Source organism: Nothoprocta perdicaria, unplaced genomic scaffold (genome assembly GCF_003342845.1).
Source record: "Nothoprocta perdicaria isolate Ctin4 unplaced genomic scaffold, notPer1 scaffold_22, whole genome shotgun sequence".
In the NCBI taxonomy this organism is placed as follows: Eukaryota; Metazoa; Chordata; class Aves; order Tinamiformes; family Tinamidae; genus Nothoprocta; species Nothoprocta perdicaria.
This window is the reverse complement of record NW_020455415.1, coordinates 2,064,724-2,080,847: the sequence shown is the minus strand read 5'-3', so window position 1 is coordinate 2,080,847 and position 16,124 is coordinate 2,064,724. Positions and strand designations below refer to the sequence as shown.

Below are 16,124 nucleotides of genomic sequence, written 5' to 3'. Positions count from 1 at the left end.
GCCCCGCAAGCAGCGCGGCACGGGCGGCCTGTCCGTCCGCGGGAAGGCAGCAGCTCCAGCGCAGTCAGGCGCTCCGTCACCTCCCGCAGTGACCGCAGGGGCACGGCGGCCCYCTGCTCTGGCGAGCAGCCTCCTCTCTGGTACCAGCCCCGGGCCTCCTTACCTGTCTCGCTGCTACCCACAGTTTAAGAGCTCCCGCCTGGGGCAGGAGCGCCAGGCGACATCGCAAACCTACGTTAACTCAGGGCAGCTCCACRCTCGCCCTGCTCGAGTGTGTCACATACAGGCTCCTGCCTTCTTTAAAGTAAAGCTCTGGCTTTAGATCCAGCTGTCATCTCCTCCTGACTGCACGATTCGTTTATTATCACACTTAAGGCCACAAAGTCTTTTCTGCTTTGCAAAAAGGGGRAAAAAAGAAAAATCTCTTCTCTGTTGCAGTTAGGTGCTGGGAAAATAAATTCAAAAACTGAAAATACAATGAGAACACATTTCAAATTCTGAATCTACAACTGAGGTTCTTTAGCCAGAAACATCCAACAGCACAATGCCCCCTTTTCCTCCTGTGTTCCTTCTTCGCTTCGAAGGCACTTCTGGATTGCGTAGTACAAGCTCTTTGGCTGCACAGACAGTCAGAACACATAAGGCGTGCATGCTAATCACTCTTCTTCCTTTGTGTTACTCGTCTCACTCTCTGGTTTCTTATCTGCTCCCTGATCTGTGGACTTTGCGGCACTGTCTTCATACTGACACAATCTGCTTCGGCTTCGGGCTCCCGGCTGGTACAACTGCATTGCTGGACGATCCTGCAATAAATCAAAACTACTTAGACTCTTTGATAGCCCCGATGCTAGCACAGTTATGTGGCATCAGAGATGCTAAAAATTGCTCAAATCCAATCTTTTCAAAATGCTTTAAGTCAAAAGTATTCCACCACAGCAACAACAAAACTTTGCCTGTCTTGTTGCTTATGGGTACAGTACCAAGCTTGCCTCTTTTGCAAGGCAAGGCCCCTGTTCAAGGCACACAGAACCCTGCATGTGCTTGAAACCATTCACACAAAGTTTTGTTTTTATTTTGAGGCACTAACACAGTTCACTCCCCCTCAGAGTAGAGGCCTACTTCAAAGCTTATTCATTTGTATTCAATATTGTCCTCTAAGTAACATGGAAAACTTGTATACCAATGTGGCAAAAATGGATTATTCACAAAGCGAGTAAGACCAAACTCAGGACCCTAKTACCAGGTTCCAGACAGCAGAACCTCCAGCCTACTCTGCATGTAAGGGTTTGCCTCTGATTTGGAGGAATCTCAAAGGAACTGAGAGGAAGCTCAGTCCCTCTCCTGCCTGCAGATGTGTTTTCAGACACACAGAGCTTCAGCAGAGATGCACTGAGATACTACCGAAGACTCTGACAGCTTGAAGGTACAGGCTACAGGTGTAAGCTAGCAAATAAAAAGGCACCAGCATGTTTACACTTTGATGACACTCGACATTATCCTGATTTAAATCCTATACAGTGACAAGAAATACCATAAATAAGTGGTTTACAAGTTTGGTAGTCAAAGGGACAAACAATAATGGTAAAGTAGACTACCAAAGAGGGGAGAGGTTTTAAGAGAAAAGCCATGTGGTCCTTTCCTTAAAGTGTGCTTATCTTTAAAAACACATTTAAATCTGCCCTTATTGATTAATGTATTAAAGAGAACTAGCACCTTGTTTCTGATACGATCCCTCTTAATTGTATCCTCTTTTTTATCGTCTTTGGTTACTTTCTCAGGTCTGTCTGGGTTGCTGGTAAAGTCTGTGAGATCACTTTTCTTTCCCTTTTCTCTGAGCAAGTCTCTCTCCTTTTTCACCTCTTCCTCTTTTCTTCTAAAAACCTTCTCTTTCTCAAAGCGCTCTTTCTGCCTCCGACGCTCCTCTTCTTGGCGTCTCAGTTTCTCCCTCTGTGCTCTCTCATATTCTCTGTCTCTTTCAAAATCTCTATCTCGATCCCTGTAGTCCTTTACACACTCATCTTCTGACCTGTATGAAAACAAAACTGAAAATTAAGCTCAAAAGATTCATCAAGCAGAGCTGGGAGATCAATGTAATACTGGTGCAAATTTGCAATATGAGGATGACCGACTGCTGGACTCTAGGGAGCTTTCGGGCAGCTGTCCTAACCAGAGCCATGCACGATAACCAGGGCGACATTGGGTGCTAGCAATGCTTAGCCTTCTACTCACAGATTTGGCGGGGTCTCCTGTGGCTTTGGAAAGCACCTACGTTTCTCTGCCTCGTTTCTGGCACAAGACAGAAGTGAGCTTTGAGCAGATCACAGAGCTGTTGCRAATTAAGACCTTCCACTTTGACCTTTTGCAAGACTTAAAGTAACTAGTAACCAGCGTATCCTTTTCCTCATGCCATGGTTATAACTCTCCCATCGCAAGGGCAGTTCCCACAGCCCTGCTATAGGTCACCTACAGCTGGCCTTCCACTGTAAGGCTCCTACAGCAAGCTGCAAAAATATTAAGGTTTATCCGTTTGTGAAGAAGTATTGGAAAATACACACAGCTTCTTGTTACCACAGGATGTGCACTGCCACAGACAACACTCCCCATGCACTGTATCAGAAAAATAATTCGAAAGGAATTTCAAAACATGGTCATGGCAGAGCAGCTTGAGCCTCAGCATGTTCAGGAAACAAGTTATATATATAAATATATATTTATAGCAAGTACTAGAATACTTTTTTGCCTTCTCTTCTTTTGTCTCCCCATCAGATCGTTTGGCAGATGCACTACTCGCATTTTTTTCCTCCCTTAGAGTCTCTTTTTCCAGTTTCTTGGATTTTTCTTTTTTCTCCAAGTCTTTTTCATCTTTTTCAGGCTTCTTAAGCAGCTACAAAGAAAACAGAAGTCTCAACTAAAAAGCTCACTCTAATACATATTGTCTGGCACAACACCGAAATCGCATCAAATCAAGGGAACCAGGATCCAGTAAGAAATAAACATTAATACTTCTAAAAGCTGGAGTGTATGAGTAAGCATAATCCACACTGCAGACTAGGATATTTCTCCTATAACAGGCCATGTTAGAAAGCTTAAAAATAGTCTCCATTACATAGTAAATTCATAGTTCTATTCTCCACAGCATGTACAAAAGTCATATGACAAAAGCTTTACATAAAACTAKGAAGCACTACAGTATGCAAACCTTTATAATGCCTAACACTGAATATTACAAAAAAGTGCAGTTTACTAACACCAAACTCACTGTGATTCTTCAGCCAATACTCAGCACATTTTGAAATACTTAATATACAAATAACAGGAAAAAAGGGAGTGTAACAGCTTATAATAAAGAACTGTTCTAGACCTTAATCTTTGGCTCTTCTTTTGATCTGTCCCTTTCTTTTTCTGGACATCTGTCTACCTTCTTCAGTTTTTCCGCTTCTTTTCGCTTCCTTCTCTCCTCCTCCTTCCACTTTCTTCTTTCTTCTTCTCTTTGTCTTTTCCTTTCCAGTTCTCTCCTCCTCCTCTCCTCTCTTTTTTCTTCTCTCAGCCTCTGTGTGCACAAAAGTAGAGAAAAATAGTATAGTATATTCCTGCACTAAAGAGCATCCCTTTAAGCCTGACAGGATACTCTACTAGGAAGYGAGATAATATTCCACCACAGTCACTCATCTCAGTCACCACTATTGCTTTAAAAAGTCCTGTTGTCTCTATCTATTGTTGTGAACCTGAACACACTACAGCATCACTTCAGTGTTATTTTCTTTCTTTTTTTTTTCCTCCTTTATTTATTTAGACTGCACAAGTTAAGGTTTATGAGAGCAATGAGTGGAAAAACCCACTAACTCTAGCCCATCTCATTCTAATTTTAATTAAATCTAACTCTGCTAAAAATTAAAATGAGATTATGTTCTATAAGAAGATAAAGAATAAGAATTACCTAAAAGGACCTCTGCCRTAACTTCATTAAAATAAAATCATTAAAACAAAATTATTTTGCCAGTGCCACAGATGTGAACATGATGCTTTATGTGCCTTCTGGTTACATCTAGCAACATGCTAGACAACTCAGGCCCCTCTTCTACCCTTATTAATAAATGTGAATACACATTTTAAGTCAAAAGCTCTAAAATCAGACATTCAAAGGCACTTGAATAGCCTGAAGGCATGTTTCTTCTACTCCTCTATGCAGCACTTATCTCACCATATAAGATCTGTTTTGCCACTCAAAATATTTGTTCTCTTAAATCTGACATTAAGAGCAGTAGATTTTCATTTCTACAATAACGGCCGCCTTTGCTTTGAAAATTATATAAAATAATAATTGAGCATAATGACACATTTTTTCTTCAAAGAGAAAGGCAGAAACATATCAATATACAAGCTATAATATACTTACTCAAGCTCTAGATGAGCACATTATTGTACTTATAAGCAACAACAATATTCTAGACAAAACCCTCACCTGTTTGTTTTTCAGGAAGTTCAGTAAGGGAGTAGTCTTCTTAGCTAAAGGATACATGAAAGCAAACTTTAGCATTTTGTCATACTCAGTACTGTAATACCTAGAGCTAAACCCTCGCATGAAATTAAAGAGCTTTACGAGATTATCCAGTCTATCTAGATGATAACAATTAAGATCCCATAATTGCTTTAGGACATTGTTACKCTAGCCAGTACATCTATGTGTAAACAGATATTCAGTGAGCGTTACGCTCCTCTTAGCTTTCCTTTGAGACAGACACTTTCAATGTACCTATATATACATTTATGTATGCGTATTCTTGTGCATTTTAGCCAAACAAAATACAGTTTAAYTTCTGCCTGCCCACAGCATTTTGTATTAAGTATCACTGCTATCATGTAAACGGAGCTGCTCCACACAGYCTAGTCTGGCTACCACCATCCAAGCTTGAAGCAGGAGGGAGTATCATATAGGATTTGAACCAAGAGAGGAATTTAGGGTATGGAAGGCAAAATTAAGTACACTGAGCAATATTAGTATAAAGGTTTGTCAGTATCAAATAACACACAGACGAATGCTCTTCAAAGCATTCTCCTCAAACTTCAAAGTCCTGAAATCACAATTTGAAATTATACTACACAAAATTCTCATTGCTCTCTAGGAAAAGCAAAACAAAAAACCTAACTACTGCATACAGATTTCCATACCTATCAGTTCTTTGTTTCTTGCCTCTATYTCCTCCAGCAGCGTTTCAGGAGTTGAGGTTAATTTTTCATCATCTGCACTGTAACTTTCCAGAAACTTCTTGTATTCTGGATCTATGAAAAAAAAAAAAAAATCCAAAGTCAGAAAGATGCACCATGGTATTAAGAAAACAAGCAATCAAACTGTACACTGCTGTAAGCTTAGCAGAAATTTGCATATGCTTTCAAGTTATGAAAAGGCAATGTATAAGCAACACGCTCCTCAAACRAGCTGCTGCATCACGTTCGTCTTAGACGATAACATGTGACAGATTTGGTTAGATTGTATCTGAGAAAGCACTGCTAATAAGCCTCACATATCAAGTACACATTTCGCTGAAACACCACAGTACCACAGCAGAAGCATTGCAGACGTAACACAAAGCTGTGCTAGGCCACGGCCTGCAAAGGCTCTGTGCACGCACTCTCACGCAAAGAGATGAGCTAGCTGTTATACCGTCTTCAATGGTCCCCGTTTTGGCATCCTTCTTCTTACTCTTCTTTTTTGCAGCTTTTTGGAAAGGTGCAAACTCTACTATGGCTGCATATTCCTGACCTGTTAAAAGAGGAGGGCAAAAACAAGCTTTAGATGAATGRGATATAAAAGAGCACACATTGTGCATACCTAAATCATGAAAATAAGTCATATAAGAAACATGTAATATTAGAAAAGGCTATTCAGATACCATAGCTTTCAAGATCTAAAAATGTTATTTGTTTCACCAATTAGCATGCTAGAGACAGCAGGTTTTATAGAATAACATCTCTTTCAATTAACCTCAACTGCAATAAACAAGCCTCTAAYAAACATGTGCTGCATCAGGATAGCTCACTCATCTGTAAAGTAGAGTAAGTTTGACTAAAAAGCATCTGTTGTCACTAAGAATGTGTAACACAGGGGAAGGGAGGAGTCATTAGCTTCAGCTTCACTTGGTTTGCAGAGGGAAAACACCATTTTTAGTTTTCAGACTCAGATTCAGGTGACATGAGACACAATACAAATATCAACTTCAGGAGCACAACTGCAGTTATTATACTGCAAGTAGATTACCTCAGCTAAGCTTTTCTGAAGCCTCACGTACAACAATGAAGATTAACACAGATGCGAAACCAGCTCTACGTAACAGCAACATATAGCATCACATTAGTTTAAGATGCAAAGGTGAAAGGGGGAAGCCCTAGGCAGCTGATGACCATCCCTCTAAATCCAAATGACCTCCTACRTATGCACATATGGAGCGCAGGCTTGCGAGACACTGCGGGCTTACCCTTGTGATCCACAAAAACATAGCCGTCAAAGCGATCCCTGAAGAGGACTATGTCTTCCTGGTTTTTGAAGTTGATGTAGGCTCTCGAAAACATGTGCGGGTAGAGGCTGCRGGGAGAGAAGAGCAGAGGGCAGGCGGCGCTGGCAGCGGCCGGTGGGCGCAGCGGCGGGGAAGGGGGGGTCTCAGCGACCAGGCCCTACCTGGAGTCGTTGGCGAAGAACTCGAAGTAGTCGTGCTCGGGCAGCGGCTGCAGGTGCTCCTCCAGCTGCTCCTTCGTGAGGCTGGGCGGCAGCCGCCGGATCACCACCTGCGCAGCAGGCCGTGAGTGCGGCCGCTCCACGCCTCGCGAGCACCCCCCAGCCCAACAGCCGCCAACGGCCACCAACGGCCGCCAACGGCCGCCAACGGCCGCTAACGGCCGCGCGCGCAGGCCGCTGCCGCCGCCCCACCTTGCTCAGCGTCTCCTTCTTGTCCTTGGGCCGCTCGAGGCGGTCGGCCTCGCCGCCCCCGCGGCCGTCCGTGGCGGCGGCGGGCCCCAGCGGCGGGGCGGGCGCGGTACCGCTAGCGACGGCGGCTCCGCGCCGCTCCTTGGGCCTGCTGTTCTCCTTGTCCTCCTTCATCGCGGCGGGGCAGCGCGCCGCGCCCGCGCGCCACCATTGGCCGCCGCCCTCTCGCGAGACCGCGCGCGCGGCACCGCCCCGCGGACTACAGCTCCCGGCAGCCCCCGGGGCGCCGCCACCGCCCCCCGGGAAGGCGCGCGGGGCAGGGCGGGAGCGTCCCGGGGCCGGTACCGGCGGCGGGTGGCGGAGCGGGGCGGCGCCGCCATGTGGTACGAGATCCTGCCCGGCATGGCCGTCATGGGCGTCTGCCTCAGCATCCCCGGCCTCTCCACCCTGTACATGCACCGCTGGTGCAACGGCGGCAAGGTCAGCGCCTCGGCGGGCCCCGCCTGCCCYGGGGTCCCTCCTGCCCCCTCCGCGGGCACCCACCTTCCCTCGGGATCTCTCCTTCCCTTGGAAAATCCCTCCTTTCCTGCTCCCTCTCCCCCCCGGGATCCCTTCTGTCCCGGTACCCCCTTGTCCCGGTGCCCCGGGCCCGGGTGTCCCGGTGCCGCGTCACTCACGCTGTGTGCAGGAGAAGAGGATCGCCCGCTACCCCTTCCAGTGGACCCTCATGGAGAGGGACAGGCGGATCTCGGGCGTCAACAAGTACTACGTGTCCAAGGCAGGTGCCGGGGACAGGGGAGCGTGCCGGGGGGCGCGGGGCTCCCCGCCGCGTCGCGGGCACCGTCGGGGCTCCGGCTGCACTTGGCTCTTCCGCGGGGAAGGCGGCCGGGAGCAGCACGGGTGGCTTGTGGGGTGGGCGACACAGGGCCGGGACGGGGGCACGGTGGGGCTGTGGATTGTGCATATTGTGTTACTTGTTTTTCAGGGGCTGGAGAACATCGACTAGGAACAATGGTGTGTGAGGAACCTCTCTATCTACACAAAATGATTTATCTCTCTAATAAAGGCATACATGTATTTTGCGGATGTATTTATATTCCCTATAAACTTTAAGTGGGATTACTTGCCTCGTTTTGTACATGCTGAAGGGTGATACTTGGACCTTAGTATTTCCTCTGTTTCTCCGTACATGTATTGAAAAAGTAGCGCTACTGCAGGAAAAGAAAATAAGCAGAATTATTCCAGATGTCCATTATCACGAGTAATGGCAAGCTGAGGCCTAAACATTGTACCTGACTTCTTACGCTGGTCAGCATGACTATGACCGAGTGTTTCCACTGGGCTATCCCTCGTCAGGAGYCAGAAGGCACATTCTGTGTCCCAGAGCAGACACAGGTGGCTCTGATGCTTCCCTGGGGACACTGTGGCCGGGCGGTCAGAGGAAACAGTGGCGGGAGCCCTCCAGCTGCTTCTGCTTTTTAAACATGGTCAGCGGGGGTTTGACCTGTGACAAGCTTGTTAAGGGGCTGGATTTTTTTTGAAGGAATATGAGAGTTTGGGAATYATGGAAACCACAGCACAAACCAACAATCATCCCTGGAGGGGAAGGGAGTCACTGAGGCACTGAACAGCAGCGCGGCACACAGCAAGGTGCCTGGAGGGGCCGTTGCCAGTTTCACGCTCTGCCCTGGGCTGTGTCACCCCATGGGGCACGTCCCCAAGAGCAGCCATGTGCAACTGGCCCCCCGCCTTTGGGAYGTGGCAAAGGAGCACCAGGCGCAGCTCCCAGGGCCCTCCATCCCAGGCAGCAGCACCAAGTTTCCCCCAGCTGTGGATCTATTTTCCAGCCCGCTGCGCAGCGCCAGCAAGGCAGCTGCCCCCCTTTCCTTGCTCTCAGGGGCCTTTTCCAGCATCCAGAAAAGYGTCTGGCATCTGTTTTTAGAGCAGCCCCCTAAGCTGACACCCTCAACGTTCTCATCATGGTGCTGACGGGGAGCAAGGGGGGCTCCTGCGAGCCCAGAATTCCTGGGCCCYGGGCCCGGCTCAGTCCCGCGGATGCTCTCCTGTCGCCAGGCACCCGCGTTGCCAGGCAGCACCAGTACAAACATTCCCAGCAGGAAGGGCAAGCGGAGCAGGGAGGGAAGGACAAACTGCAGMACGGTGGGGACCTCACAGAGCGCCTGGGATCACGACAGCCACCCCTGTCACCAGGCTCCTTCCCACCACCAAATGTCCCTCCCGGAGTGCTGAGGAGCTCCCTGCTCAGAGCCACTTTGGGCACTTCTCTTTCTAAAGGTGACAATGGACAAGGGAGAGGAAGATGCTGCCCTGAAGGAACAGGCCCGCAGCTTCATTGAAMACGTGATAAGCAGCGCACAAGAGCATCTTCTGGATTTGCAAGAGACAGAGAGTGAGCTTGCTTTAGTTGCAAAGTCTGCCATCTTATCAGAGCCTCGCAGAAGGTTCCTCAGCATTTTATTTGTTTTCAGCAGCTGAATATGACATCAAAAATATCCAGTGGACCACATGCAAGGACTTCACCGTGCAGAGAGGACAGGAGCAGATTGAAGAATACATCTCTGTGAGTGACACTCCACCCACTACTTTCATTGCAGCTATAAATATGAATCTTTCGGAAATTTCAGTTAGATCATCCCCTCTCACCGTTGATTAGAGTTAAAAAAAAACAAGTGAGAGCCACTCATATTGTTTTTAGCATCTGCCTTCAGTGTTCTCTGCTAGAGAGGGAATCTCACAGCATGATGTGTGTTCAGCAGACATGGGAGTTTCATGAAAGTTGGCTCCACTGGACACAATTTCTGGAGGAAGAGGATACGAAGTACAGCAAGCGGTACCATTACAGAGTCTGCTGGAGCACCCCGACACGCAGAAAACCCATCCCACGAGCCACGGCAAGCGTCCACTTCGTTATAGAGGTCTCCAAAATCAAGCCAGCTGTAAGTATCTGGAAACGGCACACAGCAATGCTTCCAGGTGCAGCAGTACAACTCCTGTTCCACTTACTCCAAATGACAGAGAACAGGAATTTGAACAACTGTAGCCCATAACAAGAAACACTGTGAGACTCAGGAAAGTTCCTAACTACACTCCAAAGATACCAATTTTATCCTCAAGACCCTTTTTCACATCTTTGCTTCAATTACCAAGCATACCTAGTATTACGCTCCAGAAAAGCCTTTGAAATACTAATGCCCATGACACACTACAGATATTCCCTCATTTTTACTGTCTGCATAAATTTCTTTTGCATTTGCTGCTGAAATAATTGCTTAGTCATACGGTCCAGGCATCTAGATATTGGACGTTCCAGTATTCATCTGTGCAACAATATTTTGCAGCTGAATGGGGGGAAAAAGGGTATTTTTTTCTTCCAGAACTTACACTTAATCATACTGTATGTCAGGTATTTTTGTAACTCRCTGGCTCTGGATCCCTCAGCAGCAGCTCACAGGCCACAGCCACTTGTCATAAATCAAATCCTAGCACCAACTGTTAAGGTCGTGGCATTCCCTTCACATCAGAATACTCACAGATGCTTTAAAACAAAACTATTCTAACCTGTATGAGAAGTGCTGCAGAAGTTTAAGAAAGTGGCTAGCAGCTTTCATGGAGTTGAAATGTCTGCTTTTTGCTGCCCCGTTGCTCAGTGTGAGCTGTGCCTGTCCCCTTCTCTTGCAGACCTTGCCTGTGGAGGTGCTCTTCGTTCTGGAAACGAGCAGGCTCATCCACAGGTAAACATTAATACTATCCCATCAGAACAGAAAATCCTCTGGAGTTATAGCAAGTTTCCCCATGCCAAAACAAACAGGCACCTTGATGTAAAKAAAACATTTATAAACAGAAATAATTATCAAAATTTTGCTAAGCAAAACCTGATCTTACCAGCTCTGCTCTAACCATAGCATTGACAGGCACCTCATGAGCAGCTGCCTTCTACACAATGAATTTGCAAGGGTCTTTTGCAGATCTAGGAGGTATTTTTCCAGCAGATACACCTGTCTTGGGAATAAAACTCTCCAAACCTTACTTGTTCTTACCATGTAACCTATTATTACTCCCRCTCCCAGGCCAGGAGAGTGTCGATTTAGAGAAAAGTGGCTTAAAGACATCATTGAAAATAAAATCATCCTCATAGAGAGCCTTATTCTATAATGGACAGCTCCAGCTCATCATCACCAATATGATGTTTGTAAGGATATTGTGGAGAATCAAATACACATAATAATAATAACAATAATAATAAAAAAGCGCCTGCTTCCTAAGTTTTTTTTCTTCTTTTTTTTTTTTCTCTTAGCTGCATGGATACCTACCAAGCATTAAATCTGTGAAAAAYTAACAAAAATAAACTAACAAAAATCATCTCCAGCTTGCAGCTGCTGTCCCTTGCAGGTACTTGGGTAAGAAAGGACAGCACCAGGTTCTGTACAGTGTAAACACAAAGAGGCAGCTGGGCTGGACATGCTGTTTGTCAGAGCCAGGTTTACACAACTCCAATGCAAACATCACAGAGTTTTCTTAATAGAAACATACAGGATGTTTCCACTGCTAAAATTACAACAGTGAGATTTGGGGGGGGGGGTGCAGTAAAAAGAAAAAAAAAAACCCTAGCACGGAGTTTAAAAGAAGCTGCTTAATACTACTGAAACAGACCAAATTAAAGTACAAGAATTAAAACCAGGTTTTAATCTAGAGCATTTTCACAGACAAAATAACAATAATAAAATAAATTGATACATCCTCGTTACCACCTGTGTACATCCAGGGGTTCCAATCACTGCAGCCCACCGCTCTGATACCTATGTATAACATAGTAGGAAAAGAAGCAAGCAACTTAGTTCTTCCTCTTGGGCTGTGGTAGATTCTAGATCAGACCCTGCTATTGCTACTGTCATTTTATACAACAATTGCAGTCTGCTTGCTTTAAAGTAAGTGAAGCCAGTCTGTATTAAATWACAAACTCATTTCTATTTACAAGTGTAGTTTGAACCACAAAACAAACTCAGATGTTTTGAGAGAGGAAAATAAAAATTTAAAGGACTTATGAAAAAAAAATGCATAAGTGGACAGCCTTAGATCCAACACAGGAATTCTTTAAATTTTACTACTATTGCCAGTAGCTTGTTTGTGACGGCCAGTCTATTCTCATTAGTCAAAATAAAAGGAGAACAGCACTTATCAGTACCAGCAGCAAGTAATAAAACCCTCCYACTACATCCTTCTGAATGTCCAATTCAACATAAACACAGAGCATTCCCACCTTAAACATTCCCTGCCTGTTCCTGAGCCTCGTAGCCTTTCACTTTGATTCCCTGCAGATGGTGAACAAACCATCCAAGAAAATCTGATAAAGATAGCTGTGTTTTTTTGGTTCAAGTAATCCATTCCTGAGCCTTGGCCCTCTTGGCTGAAAGGCACTGCAGCACTTGCAGCTGTTTTCAAATCACGGCTGGAACAGGTTAGCTGCTGCTTGCTAAAATCCATGCTGYGTAGTTCAAAAAAAGAATTATTTGTCGTCTTTGCCCTTAGTCTTCCTGTAGACCATCTCTCGGAAGCTTGCAAGGATCTTATTCTCTCGTTTCCTTCTCTCCTCCTGGTTGAAGGATGCCAGAGCTCGCTTTTCATCGGCGCTGTAAATCTGGTTCTCTTTACGCAGACGCACGGCTTCCATTCGGCGATGTCTGGGGAGGAGAACGTTGTGTTCCTCAGCACAGAGGGATGCAAGGCCCCTCTGCCCCAATCCATCAACTGACYCAAACGTTTTCAGCTTGTAAATAAGGACGATAACTAAAGCAGAGAATCCCCACCGCACACAAACCTCCTCAGGAAGGAGCACAGCAGTTAGAAGCTCATTGCTGAGGTGTCTGCCCTCTGGCAGCGAGGAGGGAGCCCCTTCTGCCCCAAGGGTGCCAGCTTTTGGTGCTCCAGAATGTAAAATTAATCCAGTACAGCTGGTGTTTCATKGAAAAAGCATGACCAGTCCCTGGCACTTTGTCTCACTGAAGAGCCAGCATAACATAAATAATAATAATAAAAAAATCCAGCTAACCTACTTCTAACTCTTGAGGAGAAAATACCTTTCCAAACCCACCATACAGCTGTATCGAAAGGTAGTTTAGCACAGATTAGTGCAAACACCCAGAACACCCTTTTCTCTGTATTTTCAGCTAGAGCCTGAAAGCACTTTTTACAGGCTCCAGGTTTTCTCTGGCTAATGGAGGAAGCAGCTCTTAGAAACRTCGCTGAGCCATTGCCATTGTCCAAGCCATACCTGCTACCACTCATTACGTAGCCAGAGCTCTCGAACGACGCGATCTCTTCACTGGTCAAGCCGATTTCACCTCTCCGGGGTATACGCTTTCCTGCTTTTACATACTCTGCCATTGCTGCACCTTCGCCAGGGAGCAGGGCATGTCCATAGCTTAAAAAAACAATCAAAACCAAAACAACAGTATTTTCAGTCAGTCTCAAGTACAGAGAGAAGGCCTGAACCAAAGCAGTGAGGAGCTTCCCTGCTCACTACTTGCTACAGCCACATTTTTAAGCATTTGCAAATTCTTTACCATATATTGGCTTATCTTCTCTATGGCAACCCTTAGGAACAAGAGCTTAAATTACTGTTTTGATCAAACTCATTAATAGTAATGAAGACTATATAAAGTAACAATATGCAGAACATTAGAATAAAGTGTATCRTGGGCACCCTTACTGAAGAACAGAAAAATTAATTTACCTAGGAATCAAGGCTAAAATTCATAAAACAGATTGTTCTACCTGAATTCAGGTAAAAACAAGTATCACTGCCACTTCTRTCCTTAAATTTCTGATACAGTGTCTCTCTAAACTACATGTCATATTATTATAACAGTCCCTTTGGGCAGAAGTCTTCATAGTTGATTTATATAATTTGATCTAAGTAATATCAGAACCAGCTACTCACTTAAGAGGTCTGTCATCCTGAGACGCATGTGTTTTGGGAGCCTCTGGTCCAATGAGGCTGTCAGCTTCTGTATTTTCTGCAAGAACCAAGTAAAGAGGAAGGTTAGTACTGTGCCCACTATCTTTGTTATCAGATTAGCTACAGGTCAGCAACACCAAATAAATTAATGAGTAGTGAGGACTTGTAAAGGAAGTTTTAAAGTCATGTGAACCTACTTGATCTCTCAATCCAGAGATCTCCTTGAATTTTTTCATCATCTGAGTCTTCACTGCTTGAATCACTGGATTCCTTCCTGCTCTTTTTATTTTTCTTTTTCTTATACTTCTTTCTGTGATAAAGTCAAAGACAGAAACGCTGCTCACAAAAATTCAAGAGGATTTTAAACATTAGGAATCAAGGTCAGCTGATTAGTTTGTCAAGGTAAATCTTGTCTAGGGAAAGACTGATTATGAAGATATAGGTTGGTGCCCTTTGATAGGAAGTATTTTATAGCAAAACAAAAATAATAGATGTGGAGGCCCAGTTATGCTTTTACTCCAGTGCTGGAAGCAGCTCCCTGGGTTCCCCGGAAGTCTTCTTTGTTCCTGGGTTCTGTACCCTTAAAGATAGTATGTCACACTAAGACAAATTGATGGTCCTTATGATCTTAACTACAAGAGCACGCAGTCTTCTTCACCGCCTGCTAAGAGGATGGTGCTGCCCTCTACTGAAAAGCACGTATAATTACACATAACATCTTAGAAACTTACTTTCTGTGCTTCTTTTTCTTCTTTTTGCTTTTCTTTTTATCTTCTTCTGAAAAAAAAAAGAATATAAGTCTTTTAAAAAGATGCCTGATCTGAACAAAAACAAACAAAAGAAACAGTTTTAGTGCACTGTGAACAAATAAACGTTTCCTCCACCAGAATGCTTTAGCACTGAGGTTCTCGAACATAATTTGCTTCGGTACCAGATTATGGAGACAATATTAATAGAAAGCTACAGGCATTATTGTTCATTACGCTCATGAGCYATTTGGCATGATACGAAATTCAGAGATGCTGCTTCCTGCTGAAGACTGCAAGACTTTTCATCAAGGAAACGCCAATGCAAATCCATACGACAGAGAGAGCAAAGTACATACGGCTGATGTAGCTGCTCTGCAGTTTTGGGGTGGCAGAAGCTGGAGCTTTGCTGGGTGCTGAGAGGAGCCCAGCAGAAGCTCTCAGACCAGGCAGATCAACAGAAACTCTATTTTCTTACCACTAGAGTCTGACTCTGAGTCGCTGTCACTATCCTCAGAATGTTTTCTGCGTTTTCTTTTGGATGCTTTCTGCTTTTTCTTCTTCCTTCTCTTCTTCCTTTTCCTTTTCTCTTCTAGAACATTTCAAAAGACAATGTCAAAGAAGAGCTGAAGATTATCCAGCTCCATACATATCTTGCCGAGATATTCTCATTTGAACTACAACCCATTAGCTCACTTCATCCCAGCAAAGCCACAAGAGTAGAGTGCAGCCACAGGTAACCACCACGTCTGGAAACAGGCTGTATAGGTCAAGCAAAWTACCTTCTGAGCTGGAATCCGAAGAACTGCTCTTAGATTTTGCCTCTTCATCTTCTACGGGAGTATGTTCATCAGAACTGAGTAAAAACAAACAAACAAAAAATATTACTCAAAACCTACTTTTGGATGTTTAGGAACTCAGTATCAAATATATACAACTGACCAAATATGTGCTTGCAGATTTTGAGCCAATATTTGCACGGAACGAAACAATTAAAGAGCCCAAGTGTCCCTGCGAAGTGCTTTGCGAATCAGGGCACAGGGGGGACCTGATCGACCAGAGCGGCCACACGCTGCAGTCTCCTGTACCCGGTACCCTACAGTGACTTACAAAATCCCTAACCCAGCTGCGTCACGGACACGAGCTTCCGACACACGGAGCTGTGGACGGGAGCAGCGCGGGGCTGAGGCAGCGTTAGCAGCTACTGCAGCGCGCGAGGAAGAGGAGGGGAAGGGCAGGAGGGGCCTTACTCGGGGTCAGGGACCTTGGGCGAGAGCCCCCAGACCTCGGGCGCGCCGAGCTCGCCGATCCGCTCGCGCTCGTTGAGCCTCCTGCAAAGGAAGAAGCCGGGATGAGGCCGTGGCGGCGGCGCGCGGGCGCCGCGGGGCGCAGCGGGGCCGCGGCGGCGCTCGCCTCTGCCGCAGCAGCTCCTCCTTCTCCTTCTCGTAGTAGTCGGGCCAGGCCTTGCCGCCGTGGTGGTGCC

At 45.6% G+C, this 16,124-nt stretch overlaps 4 protein-coding genes across 4 annotated transcripts; 2 read left to right on the top strand and 2 right to left on the bottom strand.

The window, feature by feature from the left end:
• Positions 1–223: 223 nt before the first annotated feature.
• UPF3B (UPF3B, regulator of nonsense mediated mRNA decay) lies at positions 224–7,093 on the bottom strand. The gene is made up of 10 exons (XM_026039123.1): positions 6,923–7,093; positions 6,674–6,780; positions 6,474–6,580; positions 5,663–5,761; positions 5,170–5,280; positions 4,463–4,506; positions 3,362–3,550; positions 2,733–2,884; positions 1,714–2,026; positions 224–803 (listed from the first exon to the last, which is right to left on the bottom strand). The coding sequence occupies exons 1-10, from the start codon at positions 7,091–7,093 to the stop codon at positions 657–659; spliced, it is 1,440 nt and encodes a 479-aa protein (XP_025894908.1). The 3' UTR covers positions 224–656.
• A 199-nt stretch (positions 7,094–7,292) lies between these two features.
• Positions 7,293–8,003, top strand: NDUFA1 (NADH:ubiquinone oxidoreductase subunit A1). Its single transcript, XM_026039097.1, has 3 exons — positions 7,293–7,399; positions 7,608–7,697; positions 7,905–8,003. The coding sequence occupies exons 1-3, from the start codon at positions 7,298–7,300 to the stop codon at positions 7,923–7,925; spliced, it is 213 nt and encodes a 70-aa protein (XP_025894882.1). The 5' UTR covers positions 7,293–7,297; the 3' UTR covers positions 7,926–8,003.
• A 1,118-nt stretch (positions 8,004–9,121) lies between these two features.
• AKAP14 (A-kinase anchoring protein 14) lies at positions 9,122–11,092 on the top strand. The gene is made up of 5 exons (XM_026039015.1): positions 9,122–9,329; positions 9,409–9,500; positions 9,697–9,876; positions 10,619–10,671; positions 11,008–11,092. The coding sequence occupies exons 1-5, from the start codon at positions 9,221–9,223 to the stop codon at positions 11,090–11,092; spliced, it is 519 nt and encodes a 172-aa protein (XP_025894800.1). The 5' UTR covers positions 9,122–9,220.
• A 563-nt stretch (positions 11,093–11,655) lies between these two features.
• Positions 11,656–16,122, bottom strand: NKAP (NFKB activating protein; the record flags this gene model as incomplete). The annotated part of the gene is made up of 9 exons (XM_026039014.1): positions 11,656–12,618; positions 13,209–13,358; positions 13,878–13,953; positions 14,093–14,205; positions 14,627–14,672; positions 15,120–15,233; positions 15,424–15,497; positions 15,892–15,972; positions 16,055–16,122. Coding segments are annotated over 9 exons (897 nt in total), but the record flags the coding sequence as incomplete, so codon positions are not given.
• Between the last annotated feature and the right edge of the window lie 2 nt (positions 16,123–16,124).

Coding starts and splice junctions, on each gene's coding strand:
- NDUFA1 (XM_026039097.1), top strand. CDS start 7,298: ATGTGGTACGAGATCCTGCCCGGCATGGCCGTCATGGGCGTCTGCCTC. Junction 7,400..7,607: donor GCTGGTGCAACGGCGGCAAG/GTCAGCGCCTCG, acceptor CGCTGTGTGCAG/GAGAAGAGGATCGCCCGCTA. Junction 7,698..7,904: donor ACAAGTACTACGTGTCCAAG/GCAGGTGCCGGG, acceptor CTTGTTTTTCAG/GGGCTGGAGAACATCGACTA.